At 30.3% G+C, this 16081-nt stretch overlaps 4 protein-coding genes across 6 annotated transcripts; 2 read left to right on the top strand and 2 right to left on the bottom strand.

Annotated features, from left to right (window-relative positions):
* Positions 1 to 1314: 1314 nt before the first annotated feature.
* On the top strand, positions 1315 to 3019 carry LOC114129491 (replication initiator 1-like). The gene has a single exon (XM_027994242.2). It carries the CDS (start codon positions 1872 to 1874, stop codon positions 2721 to 2723), a length of 852 nt encoding a protein of 283 aa, XP_027850043.2. The 5' UTR covers positions 1315 to 1871; the 3' UTR covers positions 2724 to 3019.
* On the bottom strand, positions 3002 to 7462 carry LOC114129490 (signal recognition particle subunit SRP68). 2 transcript variants are annotated; one of them, XM_027994240.2, is made up of 12 exons: positions 7333 to 7462; positions 6906 to 7036; positions 6413 to 6479; positions 6222 to 6335; positions 6002 to 6158; positions 4977 to 5098; positions 4605 to 4788; positions 4308 to 4535; positions 4078 to 4224; positions 3873 to 4018; positions 3544 to 3787; positions 3002 to 3481 (listed from the first exon to the last, which is right to left on the bottom strand). In XM_027994240.2, the coding sequence occupies exons 2-12, from the start codon at positions 6991 to 6993 to the stop codon at positions 3230 to 3232; spliced, it is 1749 nt and encodes a 582-aa protein (XP_027850041.2). In that variant the 5' UTR covers positions 6994 to 7036; positions 7333 to 7462; the 3' UTR covers positions 3002 to 3229. The 2 variants fall into 2 exon arrangements, with proteins under 2 accessions (XP_027850041.2, XP_027850042.2); XM_027994241.2 differs by lacking the exon at positions 7333 to 7462 and adding an exon at positions 7106 to 7267.
* A 57-nt stretch (positions 7463 to 7519) lies between these two features.
* On the top strand, positions 7520 to 13163 carry LOC114129485 (pyruvate dehydrogenase phosphatase regulatory subunit, mitochondrial-like). Of its 2 annotated transcripts, XM_027994232.2 has the most exons (16): positions 7520 to 7675; positions 7777 to 8026; positions 8089 to 8216; positions 8286 to 8389; positions 8460 to 8723; positions 8821 to 9091; positions 9146 to 9270; positions 9882 to 10078; positions 10827 to 10981; positions 11088 to 11227; positions 11352 to 11381; positions 11471 to 11619; positions 11729 to 11933; positions 12002 to 12271; positions 12344 to 12516; positions 12762 to 13163. In XM_027994232.2, the coding sequence occupies exons 2-16, from the start codon at positions 7797 to 7799 to the stop codon at positions 13018 to 13020; spliced, it is 2700 nt and encodes an 899-aa protein (XP_027850033.1). In that variant the 5' UTR covers positions 7520 to 7675; positions 7777 to 7796; the 3' UTR covers positions 13021 to 13163. The 2 variants fall into 2 exon arrangements, with proteins under 2 accessions (XP_027850033.1, XP_027850034.1); XM_027994233.2 differs by lacking the exon at positions 11352 to 11381.
* Positions 13148 to 16074, bottom strand: LOC114129486 (60S ribosomal protein L13). Its single transcript, XM_027994234.2, has 5 exons — positions 15974 to 16074; positions 15469 to 15746; positions 15224 to 15403; positions 15007 to 15141; positions 13148 to 13328 (listed from the first exon to the last, which is right to left on the bottom strand). Exons 2-5 carry the CDS (start codon positions 15712 to 15714, stop codon positions 13209 to 13211), a joined length of 681 nt encoding a protein of 226 aa, XP_027850035.1. The 5' UTR covers positions 15715 to 15746; positions 15974 to 16074; the 3' UTR covers positions 13148 to 13208.
* Positions 16075 to 16081: the final 7 nt, after the last annotated feature.

The following is a 16081-nucleotide window of genomic DNA, read 5'->3' on the forward strand; positions in this document are numbered from 1 at the left end:
TTTACATGTATATTACCATAGCCACGGGGAAAAGGGGGGGCGTTTGAGCTTTCCCCTAAAAATATTAGAAAGACATTGTTTTTATATACTGTTTTTGTATAATGCTCTCCCCAAAAAAAGTTTGCTTTATACCCCACCTGAAAATTTAGTCTGACTACGGGCCTGCCTCCGCTATAAAAATGAACATATTACCTATATGTTATTATAGATTTTGGTATTATGATGTGCTTATCTATATAGAAGTATAGACTATAGTCAGTGGCGTAACAAAAAAATTTGGGCTCCCCGCAAAAATAAGAAATGAGCCATTAAAATATTGTTAAACCAAATGTAACCCTATAATTAAAGGCTCTAAATTAACGTGGGCCCTCAATTACGCCTCAATTACTATAGTTAAACTATTATATTTATATACTAAATATTAAATAGTTCCTATACCTACCTAAGTACTAAATAATGGTATAAGTAGTACAACAAATTATTATAATAACAATAGTGAGTACCTACACTCACTGAGAAAACCTACCTGCAGACTTTCCCTCGAGACACAGAAATATACCTTATATTGTTTAATTTAATCGTTTAAGTATACAACATACTTACATTGATTAGGTACTAAATTATTCCTTCACGCTTGGCTTAAAATGATTTTTCACTTTATACACTTCAATATTTTATTTAAATGAAAATATCTGTGAACTCACCCATATTTTATTTGTTTTTTAGTTGCTTCAAACACCTGTAATTTTAACCTTTCAACCTGAATTCCATTATCGATATAAAAATATAATATAATATAATCCTTTTTTATTTTGGAAGCTGTTTTTGTTATATTATAATATACCGATCATTTTTATTATATAAATATATTGTACCTACCTATATATCATTACATTATAACTGTTGATTTATCATAGTATTGTAAACTAATATAAATTAAAAAAAAAATAGCAATACAAATAAATGAGACATATTATCTTTTAGTTATAGCATAATATGTAATCTGATGACCCGTCCCCGACCTCCGGTCACCGCTTAGAACTGTTTTTTTTTTTTTTTTGATAGAATATTAAGACGGTTTTTTAAGGAGTCAAGTGTAGGCAATTTCCTAAATGTGAAAGTGTGTATAAATTGTACTACGTAGTAAGTGATTATTATCTATATAGTATATAATATTCTACGTATATAGTGTATGTAACGAAAAAGAATTAGCGGAGTGTCCCGTTAGACGAATATAAATTATATTAATATTTCGGTTTTTTTTTACCGATATTGTACATTAATATTGTACTGATTAAAACTTTAGGCCTGGGACGATTGTACCACACCGGTCAACCCAAATACGCCAACCAAGGGGTCACGGGGCCAAAAGATATTTAAAGGCGGACACGGAATCGACCCGTCCAGGGACGATCGGCGCGTGTAAAAATTACGCTGGTCGTAATTTAAAAGGACTAAAAAACAAAATGTCGTGATCGTAATTTACAGACATTCACGGTTTGAGCATTCCAAAGTCGATGTTTTGTGGGACGAAACGGCGCCGCATTGGGTCGTGCGAGCGAGTACGTCGTATTGATAACGGAGTCCGAGGAAGGGTTGTTTGAAAGGGCGCCAAAATGCTGCTCATGGAAAGGCGTACGCGCGGTTTTTCTTTTCGTTCGTCTAATGCTTTATTGATTATGTGAAATCAACGCCAGCCGCCCAGCCATCTTGTATCGGGTTTTACAATTTTCCGTAATTATTATCGCAGCGGCGGTCTCGGACGTGAGTCGTCCCGTCCACGGAGGAGCGGCTCGTCCAGGATAATATAATCGTTCCAGTATCGTAATTATTGGCTGCAGTTACCGAGGCGAGACGACGGGCTGACGACGATGACTTCCACGTTCCGTTCGAGCGACATACTCCAGCAGATGGACTTTGCCATGATCGGCACCCACTTCGCTTCCGGTCCGCTGCAAATCGACCAGGACTTCGCGGGCATCAGTGGCGTGCACTTCAACGGCGGCGGGTCGCAACAGCACTACGCCAACGACGGCGAAGTGACGCTGCAGCCCAACGGCATGCCGCCGTCGTGGCAGAGCATCGCCGCTCCCGGGTCGACCGTGGCCGATTACCTGTCCCACTTGCCGGCCACCCTCACTCTGCACCACTTCCTCAAGTACTCGGGCGAGTCGGTGTGCAAAGACGTGCGGGACGAGACGAAACCCCCGAAGAAGAGGAAAAAACAAGGCAAACAACAACAAGCGAACGCCACGGCCGCACCGGTCAGTGATCGCTGTCCGCCGACGACGACGTCTCCGCCGCAGGTCAAACCGAAACCCGGCCAGATAAGGATAACGAGCTGCGCGGACGGCACCACCATGTTCGGGTGTCCGGAATGCCGGGCAGAGTACTTGGACAAGCATTTGCTCGAGGAACACCTGGGCACTCACGCCACGGAACGGCGGTTCGTGTGCGACATTTGCGGCGCCGGGCTGAAGCGCAAGGACCACTTGACCAGGCACAGGCAGAGCCACAGTTCCGAGAGGCCGTACGCCTGTACGGTGTGCGGCAAAGCGTTCAAGCGCAAGGAACAGTTAACGCTGCACAAGGTGGTGCATACGGGCGAGAAGCGGCACGCTTGCGTAGAGTGCGGCCGTGCGTTTTACAGGAAAGATCACCTGAGGAAGCACGCCAGGAGTCATGCGGCCAGGAGGGACAAAACTAATGGACAGACGTGTTAGACGGACAGAGAGTAATTTTATTAGTCTAAACACGAAACGATTTTCCAATTTGTAATTTATGATTTTCATCCGTATACATATTATTTTTTATTTCAATATGTATATTATTCATCTCTTGTAACTACTGTCGCTTTTAAACTAATATTAAATTATCCGTGAGTGCATATTATAATATACCATTACCATATTTATTATGAATTTGTAAATACCATGTTATTAGTCATTATCAATGTTTTCCTTAATATTAAAAAAAACATCTGTTATTAAAACAATGAAACTAAAGTTCATTAGCAGTAATTTATTATTATTAAAATGTATACAACTATTATATAATATAGAAAAATTAATTTAATGATGTATATTAATTATTATCATTATTTGAACAAACTTTTAATGTTTAAACTATGTTGAAAGATAAAATATTTGACTGTACAATATTTTATCAGTATTGATTTTTGGATTGTATGAGTTTAAAAATATAAAATATGTGTTTTATTATTAAACATTCATTTCTTCTTTCCACCCCAACCCCACAGACCTTTCACAAACCCGGAAATTCCTTCTTTATTAGCAGGGTCAGAAGCTGGTTGTTGTTGTTTCTTGAACGCGGGAAGTTGTACAAAGTTTAATGCAACGTCGAAGAACAGTGGCTTGCACGGTATTTCTTCCATTTCAGGTGGTACTTTAATAACATTTGGATCTTTACCCAATACACTTGAATCTTCATAGTATTCATCCAAGCGTTTAGTCAAAGGCAACTAAAATAAATTGATATTTAAATTAAAAACTATGGTTGATGATGAATGTATTGAAATATTACTTTTTGTAATTTGGCATTTTTCAAACTATCCAGTTCTTCCTCATTATCTTGTTCGAGAACGCTTTGAGCATGAGCACAATATTTGGAAGATTCAATGGTGTTCACCAAGTCACTCAATCGTGTTTTCAAATCATCATCAACTTGATTAATAACTGAAGATATATGATTCAATGCTCGTTCATACATAGCCATTGTATCCCTCCAACGGTGCAAAGTACTTAAACTCTGACCAATATAATAGCATCTAAAAAAAAAAAAAACCATAATTTATATAATAAAGTAGTAATATTATATAAAAAAGTTCTATGATGAACAATTTTTGTATGTACCTAAATGCTTTGTAAGCTTTAGCTTTAATGATCAATTTTTCTTGAAAATCTGAGTCGTCTTCCAAACCAGGCAATTGTTGTTCTTCCAAAATATTTTGTATCAAAATCTCATATAATCTGGTTATGTCCTGAAGTTTCTTACTTCCCTATATTACAATAATAATTATTAATAAAAAAATAATTTTAAACACCACTATGAATTTACAATTGTTCCTTGTTTGCCATCACTTTCCAATGCGCTTTCAATCAATAACAAATTACGCTGTATTGACCTTTCCAAACGAATGAATGACAAATAAGTATGAAGATACTGTAATGATGATGCTGAAGAAGTTGAAGAACCATCCATTTTCTGCAACCAAAATGTATATTAATTAATTCAAATTATATAAATTCCACTTAAAAACACAAAATTACAATAACTAAATATCTGACCTGTTCAGTTTTGATGTCATCCCTTATTGCTAACATAGCATCTTTACAGTCCATTAAATGTTGTTCCAATGAATCGCTCTTTTCAGCTAATGTAGAGCATTTGTCCAACAAACTATTAAAATCACGGTTTGCTAATAAGAAAGTTCTTACACGAGAATTTTTTACAGGCACTGTACGATTTCTCCAAGTCACTTCACTCAATGAGTCTCTTGTTTGTGCCATCAAAGTCTATATAAATGTATAATTTATTTAACTAATAACTATAATATCCCTATTTTACTAATAAAAATAACTTACATCTAATGTCACTAATAAATCCCCTTGTGCTTGATTACGCAAGTGTAATAGTTGATTAACATCTGTTTCATTGCCAATGTTATAAGCGCAGAAGCGTAAGCTTGGTTCTAATTCTTCATAGCGATTTCTATATAAAATAGCATCTTCTTCATTTAGTGCAGATGCTAATTTTTCATAAATCATTCTGAAAAAAAATAATATTCTTATCAAAATAAATGATATTTAATGTAAATAATTGTAGCCCTAAAATTTCACATACACTAATTGGATATAATTTACATTTATATGAAAGATATTTAATGATTGATATAGAGAAATATTTCTACACAAATTTCAATAACACATAAGTAATACTTGAAATTTTTTGCTTACTGAGCTTTTTTTAAATTTTCAATGGCTGGTTTCCACTCTTGTAATTCAAATTGCAACATTCCTTCACACCAAGCTACATAAGCTTGAGTTTCCAATTGAGTCCGAGCGTCAAATTTTTCTGACTAAAATGTATTTTTTTTTTATAAAAATATAATAAGATATAAGTTTAAATTATTCAAACATTATATATATATATTATTTAAATACTTTGAATAAAATATGTAATTTACATAGTATTGTATGATTTTTTGAACACCTTATAATAATATTTTAAATGATGGTTAATTAAAAATATTGTTTGTTTAGATAAATTTGGCAATGCCCTATTCTTACTAATGTAATTAATAATATGATGATTTTTATAGGTAACACTAAAGGTTTCGGACAGATTATATTAGATTTAACTCAATTCAATGTAGTAATTGGTAGTTTTTACCAATAATATAGTAGTTAATGTTTAATAAAAGCGATAAGAAAATCTTTTAGACAAAAGTATTGCTATTGTTTCCAAATCAACATATAATTTGTCATAACTCATAATAAATATAAGTATAAAAATGAAATAAATTAGTAATAGTGCATTATTTTTATAGAATAATTGGGACTTTTTTTTAAGTAATAAGTGCAATCGTATATCCTGACCTACTGCTCTTCAAATGAGACAACCGTTGCCAAATGATAACAATCAATTATAAACTTCAATTGGAATATCAACAAAAAAATAATAAATGTACAATATAATTATACGACAAATAGTATGTAATAGAACTTATATTTATACATAAAATATATCTATTCTTTTTTTTATATAATATACATTAATTTATAATAATTCAGTATTAAATAATTTATATAGTTTTTAATAATTATTATAAAAGTACACTACCTAAATTATGGGGACCTCCGCCTTAGCGTATTATTAAACTTCAGATTTTGTTCAACGAATTCTAGCTTGGAAATTTAGTGTTATTCAAAAAATATTCATATTTTATACTACATGGTATATTATATTAAAATAAATTTACTTCACAAAGTTTTTGAAGTTGTATTGCATAACTAGAAGCTTTTCTTAATCTAGATACCAAATGGAATTTTTTTCTTGGTTCTGTATTAGCTTCAACTCGTAGTTGCATTGCATAACTCCATGCTCTTTCAGCCAACATTAATGGGATGTACACAGCTCTAAATTGAACAGATTGTAACAATTGAGTAATTGATTATTTATATTAACATGAATATCTTTACCTTTCATCAGTCAGATTTGTTTCTGTAACATTTTTTTTACGAAAATGTCTACGATCTCCCTGTTGTAAATGCATAACTTTTCGTAAACGCCTGATACGCCTGGTGCAATAACCTCTATAAAAATCAAAAATGAATAATTGAGTATTTTTAAATATTTTAAACCAAAAAGATATTAACTATTTAATATTTACCTATATCTTTGATAATCATTGTGTCTTAAGCCATGCTGCTGTTGGGCTTCTTTAATAATCTTTAATACTGTTAGAATATTATTAAAGAATATTTGAATTTAAATAGCAAGTACCTATTTTAATACACTTTCATTAAACTTAACATTAATTAAATACATTTGGGTTAAATATATTTTACAGGATTAACAAAATTCTAGTAAGTAGCATGAATGAACGAGTCACAAAAGATATTTAAGACCCAGAAATCAGAGATGGATTAGGGGCGATGGGTCTCAATGACTTAAAATAAGCTTAAGAAAAAGGTAAGAAAAAGAAAAGTGACATTATATGTAAAACCCTTGATTACACAAATTATTATTTATTTTTTTTATGGTACACAAGGAGGATAACTGTTTTTAATATGGTTCAATCCTATACATAAACTGTGAAATAAATAAAACAGACGTTATACTTTTAATACATGTAAATTAATTAATTAATAGAAAAAGGATACTTTCAATTGAAAATATAGGAATTTTCTTTTCTTCATTTTCTGGTACATTCTCTTTGTTGCTCTCGTTGGCTACAGTTTGGTTGGACATTGTACTTGATTAGAGTGACAATTATTGTCTACTTTGTCCTAAACTAAAATTACAATGTGTCAGTAAAGGGGAATTATTAATAATATGTTTAATGGTTAAAAAATATATAAACTTTTAAACTTAGTCGATATAAATTTAAGAGATTACTGAGTACTGTAAGTAGACGTTTTACAGAATTAAACACACGTTGACAACTTTCGAATTATATGTTACATAAATGTGTGATAAATCGTAAAATATTTAAACTACCAAGAGCAAAACCAGATAACGATTTCGTAACGTTATAAATTATTAATTACTGTTACAAATCACCATACCAGTCGATATTTCAGTACTTACGTATAGATGTAGAAATAAACATCCAGAATTTAGAATTCTGAATTTTAGAATAATAATAATACAAATTTACGATATAACGTGATGTAGATAGTAGATACGTGTAACTGTGTTGGAAAAAATTATAGGTATTATCATTATTCTATTCTGTGGTATAAGGTGTATGGTGATTATTTTATTATCAAGACTCAGTTATCTCTGAATTATCATTTTATCGGTATTACGTTTATCAATTTTAAATAATTGCTTCGACTTTGAATAGAAAAATTTAAAGTAAACAACAATTCAATTAAAAACAAAAAAATGTAATAAAAAATACTTAAGATTTTTTTACTGGTCGTCTGAGGTATTATTTATAACGTTTTATAAATAATTTTAAATTAAAATATAGACGCAGGTGCCGAGAAGTTTCATATTGTGTACCTAATGTATTTTACACTCTTATAGATCAGTGAACAGTTTCAAATATGTTCTTGACCAGATGGCAAAAAAGATTGTACTGGAAAAAGTTGAACCGTTGGTCCATAAGTCTCAGCGGTTGTGATTGTACCCGTACACAATCTACAATAACTCATGAGTCTGTACTCCCGACCCAAGCTCAGGTTGTAATATGTGGTACTGGAGTAGTTGCCAATTCATTAGCCTATCATTTAGTGGAAAATGGATGGTCAGATATTGTACTCATTGACCAAGGAAAGTATGTATCTTATTGAATGCCAAGACAAATATTTTGAAATGTAAATCCCATTGTGTACTTAGGCCATGTGGAGGGACATCTCATTTTGGTTCAGGAACTCTTGGCTTATTCAAACCAATTGCTGAACGCAACATTATTATGTATAGTATCAAGCTATACAGGCAGTTAGAAGCTAAAGGATATGATATTGGTATATTATTGATAAATAAGTGTTGTACGTATAATACTCCTATAATATTAATATTTAATTTACATTTAGGTTTAAAACAATGCGGTAGCTTAAATTTAGCTCAAACTAAAGACCGAATGATAGCTTTAAAACGAAGGATTGCATATAGTTCACCTACTGGATTGCACTGTGAGGTAGAGTAATATAACTTTTAATTTTATTTTAAATACTTTATTAATTTACCTAATTTTATGTTTTTATTAGATGTTGGGAAAAAATGAACTGAAAAGACTACATCCATTTTTAAATACTGATGATTTAGAAGGTGGAGTATGGGTACCTGAAGATGGAGTGGCAAACCCTCAAGCAATATGTAAATCATTAGCTAAATTAGCTTCTGAAGGTGGAGCTCATTATGTTACTAACTGTCACATTCAGAAAGTTGTTACTGAAGAAGATCGAATTAAGGGTGTGCATACCAATCGAGGGTTTATCTACTGTGAATATTTTGTGAATTGTGCAGGAATGGTAAAATTACTTAATTAATTCTAAATTTGGTAATATTTAAACAACAATTTTTATCTGTTTATTATAATGAAGGTTAATGATAAGTTATTTATTTTAGTGGGCAAGAGAAGTAGGAAATTTGTGTTCACCTAAAGTCAGGGTGCCTGTATACCCAGCAGAACATTTTTATGTTACAACTAGTCCATTGCCGGGGATTGGTGTTGATCTACCATGTATAAGGGATTTTGATTCTCATATTTATGCTAGAGAGTATAACTCTGGATTCCTGGTAGGTGGATTTGAAAAAATAGCAAAACCTGCTTTTCTTAATATGAAATTAATACCATCAGATTGGAAAAAAGATATGCCTTTAGACTGGAAACATTTTAGTAAGTCAATTAAAATACTGAGTTATAATATTATTAAAATTAAATTTATTTTAGTGCCATATTGGGAAAAAGCTATGTCTCGGATTCCAATTCTTAAGGATGCTGTTTATCCAACATTAGCAAATTCTCCAGATACGTTTACACCAAATGGAAAATGGATTTTAGGAGAAACACCAGAAGTAAAATATTTTAAAGTAGAAATAAGACTGATAAATTTATAAATAAACCTAAGCTAACAAATCTAAATACACCCAAAAATTAAATTAACTTTATTCTATATATTATATAATATTAGAAAATTTAATTGCAAAATAACTTTTAATTAGGTGTATAATATACATGTACAAAATTTTTCTAATATAATAAAATATGAAAAAATTATGTAAAAATGTCCTAAAATAAGTACAAAATACAATTAAGACAATATATACAATATATTTTAAATTGTCACTACAATCTACATTACTAATTTTTAGCTTGATTAGTATTGTATATAACTGATAGAAAAAAAAAGTAGATGTCTTTATATTCCTACTTTCAATAATTAAGTAACTGTTAATATTAATTTACAATGTAGCTTAAATATATTATAGTTTTTATATGAACTTATATAGTTAAATAAAGTGAAACCTTTGTTAATGGACAATTTTTCGGTAATGTGAACATTCTTATCTCCATGTGTATGTAACATACAAATTATATAATGGATATCTGTACTGAACAAAGAGCTGGACAAAAAAAAAACATTGATTAGTATTGAATTTTAAAGTTACTTATTAATTTTTTTTAGATTGACAACTATTTTGTAGCTGTTGGAATGAATGGTAATCCGTTACAAGGAGCTGGAGGGATAGGAAAAGCAATGGCTGAATGGATCATAGAAGGAAAACCTACACAAGAACATTTAGCTTTTGATGTACAACGGTTTTTAGATCTTCATAATAATAGAATGTACTTACAAGAACGTACAAAAGAAGTAGTTGGCAGGTATTATTTTTAAGTAGTGAACTTTATCCTATAAATAATATACTAATTAATATAATTTAATGTAGTTTTGATATTTAACTATTTAACACACGGATGTAATATATTATATATTTAAACATAAGATTTTTTTACTTCTTAAGAGATCCTACTTAAGAGGTTTAAATGTTTATATTTAAAGTGATCATATAATTTAAAAACTATTGAGAGGATGTTTCACCTGCATGCATTGTCTCCATCTTACATATATACAATATAATAAAAACCGTTTCACGCAGGCAACAACCACTTGGGCTGAAGTCCAAGTTAGGTAACCAAAGTTAGGTAATTTTCATACTAGAAAGAAGAAATTTTGGACTGTGCAACGTCGTTTTTATTTTTTGGATATCTGAATTACAAAAAAAGTTTCTATTGTTTCAAAATCCATTATTTTGTGTTTTCCAAACTTAAATAACTTTTTTTGTAATTCTGATATTATCTAAAAAATAAAATGATTTTGCACAGTCCAAAATTTCATCTTTCTAGTGTGAAAATTTGGTTCTCAAACTTGGACTATAGCCTGAGTGGTCTTTGCCTGCGTGAAACGATTTTTACTATGTTGTATGTTAGTTAGTAAGATGGTGATAATGCATGTGGGTGAAGAGTCCTCTTAAGGATAGTATTATAATTACACTAATTTCTAATACATTCTTTAAATTAAATGTATTAATTTAAAAATGTTACTACTTTATTTATAAATTTATTTTTTAAGACACTATTCAATACCATATCCTCACCAAAATGAATATAAGAATGCTAGAAAATTACGATGTTCACCATTATTCAGTGTTTTGGAAAAAAGAGGTGCCGTGTTTGGTACTCGAATGGGTTATGAACGACCTTTATACTTTGATACAACATACAATGGTTAATAAAAGTGTTATATTATTTTTAAAGACAAAAAAAAAAAACAATTGTTCTTATTTTAAGCTTAATTTTTTAAATGTAATGCAGGATTAAATATTTTTTACAGGAAAGGGATCTCCGCCAGAAATGCCACCGGGTACATTTTACAAACCAAAATTCTTTGATTTTATGTTAGAAGAGTATTATGCTTGCAGGGAAACTGTTGGTATTATAGATATGTCTTCATTTTCAAAAATGAAAATTCAGGTATTTAATTATTTTATAATGTTTAAAATTTGTTTTTATTATTTTTCATGCATTATTATTTATTAAATATTTTTCTATATAAAACAGTATATTATGTAATAATTATTTGTATATATATATAAAGGGAAAACAAGATATGAACGATGAACCTGAGGTAAACATATTATATTTCACGTGAATGAGATTAAAAATATAAGTTTTACTTATGTAGTTTTGCCTGACGTTATAATTTATTATTTTCAGTCTCAATGTAACGGTGTTGTTGAATGGTTACAATCTTTATGTACTAATGATGTAAATATTCCGGTTGGCGGTATTGTCCATACAGGAATGTTGAATGAAAGAGGTGGTTATGAAAATGATTGTTTATTAGTGCGTGAACGTGAAAATTGGTAAGAAATGAAAAAGCATCTTTATTTTTTTTTTTTGGTAGTGTTGAAATTCTTAATATATTTTAACTAATAATTTTTTATTATGTCACATTTAATTACACACTTGCAGTTACCTAATGGTATCACCGACTAGCCAACAAACTAGAGTTTTGGATTGGCTTAAAGATCATTTGCCAAAAGATGAATCAATTCAGTTAGCAGATATAACTTCAATGTATACCGTCGTTAACATTATTGGTCCTAAAGCAGGCGCTTTAATATCTGAACTATCACAAACTGATGTTGATATTAACGTACAACCTTTTACTTATAAGGCAAGTTTACAGTTATAGTAAAATAAATATAGACACGACTAGCAATTAAATTATAATTGTATTTTTAGACTGTCAATATTGGTTATGCTTCTGATGTTATGATGATGGCTTTTACACATACTGGTGAACCTGGATTTTGTCTATATATACCATCTGAATATGCACTGCACGTGTATGATCGTTTTATTACGGTTGGATTCGATTATGGAATTAGAGACGTTGGGAGCTTAACTCAACGGTTTATGAGAATTGAGAAATTTATACCGTTTTGGGCAGAAGATTTAACTCGTGATACTACACCATTTGAAGCTGGCTGCAATCATGTTGTAAAACTTGATGTACATGATCACATTCATTTAAATTTTTATCAACCTTTTTTTTAATAACATTTCATCTTTCTCTTTTTTTAGAAAGAATATTTCATAGGGAAATTTGCATTACAACGTCAAAAAGATCAAGGAATTACTAAAAAACTTGTAATGTTTATATTAGATGATTTGGATCCTGATAAGGATATATGGTCCTGGGGATTAGAACCTATTTATAGAAATGGTAAATTTGTCGGAACCGTAACATCAGCAGGGTAAGTGTGGTTAAACCTGATATCATTACTTAATCTTCAATAAACACCCATAAACATAGGTTTTTTATTTCATTAGGTAACCAGTGAAGTATGAAATCACAAGGGTTACTAACTACTTCCTTAAAATATAAAGAATGTTATTTATCATGTTTAACATCTTTTGTTTTTGTGTGAATCAAAATGTTCACCTAATATACACTTAATTTATACATATAAATAAAAAAAAAATGTTTATTGTATTTCAGATATGGTTTTACCATGGGAAAATTAGTATGTCTAGCATATATTCGTCGACCTTTTACAGATAATCGTAATAGAAATCATATGGTTATCACAAATGATTATATATTATCTCCAACAGCGAAGTATGAAATTGATATAGCTGGAACTAAGTTCTCAGTTACTCCCAAAATACATACTCCATGTGTAAATATAAATATGCAGAAAGTGTTAGATGATTCACAATATGTGCCTAAAGTGATTTCTCAAATACCAAAACACTAAGTGTTATTTAATGAACATTTAAGTTTGTTTTGATTTATGGAAAAAAGTAAAGTAACTGGCATCTATGAATTTAACTACAAAGAATTTAATATTTTTAATATTGTATTGAAAGAAAATAAATACCCAATGTTAAGTTTAACGTTTTTATTGAGTTATTATTATAAAAGTCAAACAAAATACACCATCAATCACTTCTTCTTCTTTCCTTTACCCTTCTTATCAGTGGCTTTTTTAGCCGCATCTGGGTTTTCAGCAGCTTCTTTAGCCTTCTTTGCTTTGATACCAATCAATTTAGCTTCAAGTCTCGCCTGCAAACATATAACATTTTTAATTACCCATAAACAAACACAAAGGATTAATAGATATTAAGTACTTATAATATTATAATGTTTATATGAGTTGGGGCGGTTTTAAATAACAGATTTATAATTTGTTTTAATTACAGAACTATATTTTATTTTATGGTTATTATATATATTGATACATCATGTATAAATCGAATATCTGAATGGTTGAATGTGATGAGACTACATTATAGATATCAGTACACAAAGTTGATTACTATGCAATGGATAAATATCAAACACAACACAATTTTTAGTTATATAAGAGCTTAAAGGAATTTAAAAATAAATGTAAAAATATGGATCACAATATGAAATTTTAAATAATTATACAAGCAATGGCGCTGAGTTCATTAAATAAAGGTGGTTTAATTCTTACAAAATCCCACTCACCCACTTAAAATTCATTATTTAAAAACTTGAGAAATAAATTCATAACACTTAACACACAAACAAATCCAGGAGGGAAGACATTGTATTTTTTTTAATGATATTGAGATATCCTCTTCTAACAAGCTCGTCATATTTAATATTTAGATTTTTATTATATCCATACAAACATAAATAACTAGACTAATTTATAATATATTTTATGTATTAAATAAAAAATTATAAAATTTTAAGTATAATAATTATGGAAAAGCCAGCTGGATATCCGTTGGTCTCTAGTACTTATATTTACTATTGTAATAGTATTCAATATTTTGGTTCAAAAGTACCACCTTAAGTACGTACTCGACGTCACTATGTAAGCATTATGTGTTTAAGTTTATATATAGGACGATAAAAGTAACACATGAGAATTTTGAGTAATCTTTCCAATTAGTCTAACAACAAAGAAATAGTTAACTTCTAAAATTAAAACGAACATTCCCAAGTCTATGTTTCTACTTCCTATAATAAGGTAAATATATAAGTGTATAAAATTAGTTAAACTTCCAAATGAAATATCAATTACATTGCAACTCTACATTTATATTTTCAAAATATTATTTATTATATTATTAATAAATCAATAGTTGTACTATTATAGGTATTACAAGTAAATTTATAGAGATGCCAAGATATTTAAAAATTAGGATCCATAATAGGTATTTATATATTATTATTTATTTCATGGTATAAAAATGTATTCTTGAAAAGTGTTAGTGGCGAGATATTGCAACATAATTAATTTGTGTGAAGTTACTACATATTATATAGAAAAGTGAAATTTACAGCCAAATTAAAAAAAAAAATGGACAGGTCATTAACTGAATAATAAAGTTATGTACTTCATAAAAGCATCAACTCATATTATGTCTTAAAGATAGTTTTACAACACTTCAGAAGAAGTGCTGAGAAAAGACTAACCTATAATTTAATTTTGTACAGGTTGACTCAAGAACTACTCATGGTAAGAAACCAAAAGGTTAGGAGTAGCTCTTTTAAGGATTGTACATTTAATATTCTAGTTATAATATGAAAAATAAACATGTTAATTTGCTGTAATTAATATTTTGTAAGGTACAAAAAATTTGTTATTAAAGCAACAAAATAATTGATAATTTTGCACACCTATGACTCGCACGTTTATAAAATAGCAAAATGTGGATTTTAAAAATGTGCATCAATCAGAAATTAAATTACATATTTTTCTTACCTGGCAAATAGCATTGAAAGCATTGAACTTCTTCTCTTCTTCAGTGATAGCACGAGCCTCAGGTTCTTTGCTGACAGACTGTTGGATAGGCAATACAACTCCTTTCAATTGTGTAGCTGTCTTGCATTCTTCTTCCTATACAATAATATCAAATATTAGTAATATGAGAAAAAAAACAGGTATAAATTGTATATTCTAATTATTTAGGCATACGTACAGTAGCTTCACCCTTCTTAATCTTGTTGGTCTTGCTCTTGAGTGGGAACAAAATCAATTTGGAACGGTACTCCTTCAAACGTTCAATGTTCACTTGTAAAGATTCTACACTCTTGTTTCGGCGTCTGGTATCTACAGCAATGCCGATGGTACGGGCATAATGTTTATTTAAACCAGCACCCTGATAAATGGTAGACACATGAGCTTAGTAGATATTTAATGTTCGATATTATTAAATAAATTTACCTTAAGCTCTTGGAGAGTAAAACCACGACCAGCACGAACTTTAGTGTGGTATCTTAACGTTGGGCAATGCACAACTGGTCGCAAAGGACCTGCCGCTGGTTTAGGTGCCAATGCTTTGGCTTTCTTGATACGGTTTTGGTGGCGCCTATATTTACGAGCTGGTTGATTGAACCAGGTCTTAATATAACGTTGCCAGTCTTTGTGAAAATGCCCATTCGGGATCATATTATTTCCACTAGGAGCCATCTTGATGACTTTATTTGTTGACTACCTATATCCTAAACAGGGACAAAGACGATTCGTTTAATTATTGCGGTAACGATCACAACGGAGGGCAACAAGTAAAGTAGGGTGAAAAAAAAATAAAAATGTAAAAAATAACTACGAGGGATTTTAATATTGATTCGACGTAATTTATAGAATACGTTTAAACAAATTTGAGATAAATCGATGCTATAAGTTAAAGGATTCAAGCGGATAAAATAATATTATTGCATGTACTTACCGAAAACGAAGGGAATCAACCACGAACGAATAGAGAAGGAACGTTGTTTGTGTTTTAGTAGCCGTAGTTGTAGTTGATAGGAGTTATCGGCTAACCTCAAAATGACGC

The sequence above is a fragment of the Aphis gossypii genome, chromosome 2, assembly GCF_020184175.1.
Source record: "Aphis gossypii isolate Hap1 chromosome 2, ASM2018417v2, whole genome shotgun sequence".
Taxonomy (NCBI): domain Eukaryota; kingdom Metazoa; phylum Arthropoda; class Insecta; order Hemiptera; family Aphididae; genus Aphis; species Aphis gossypii.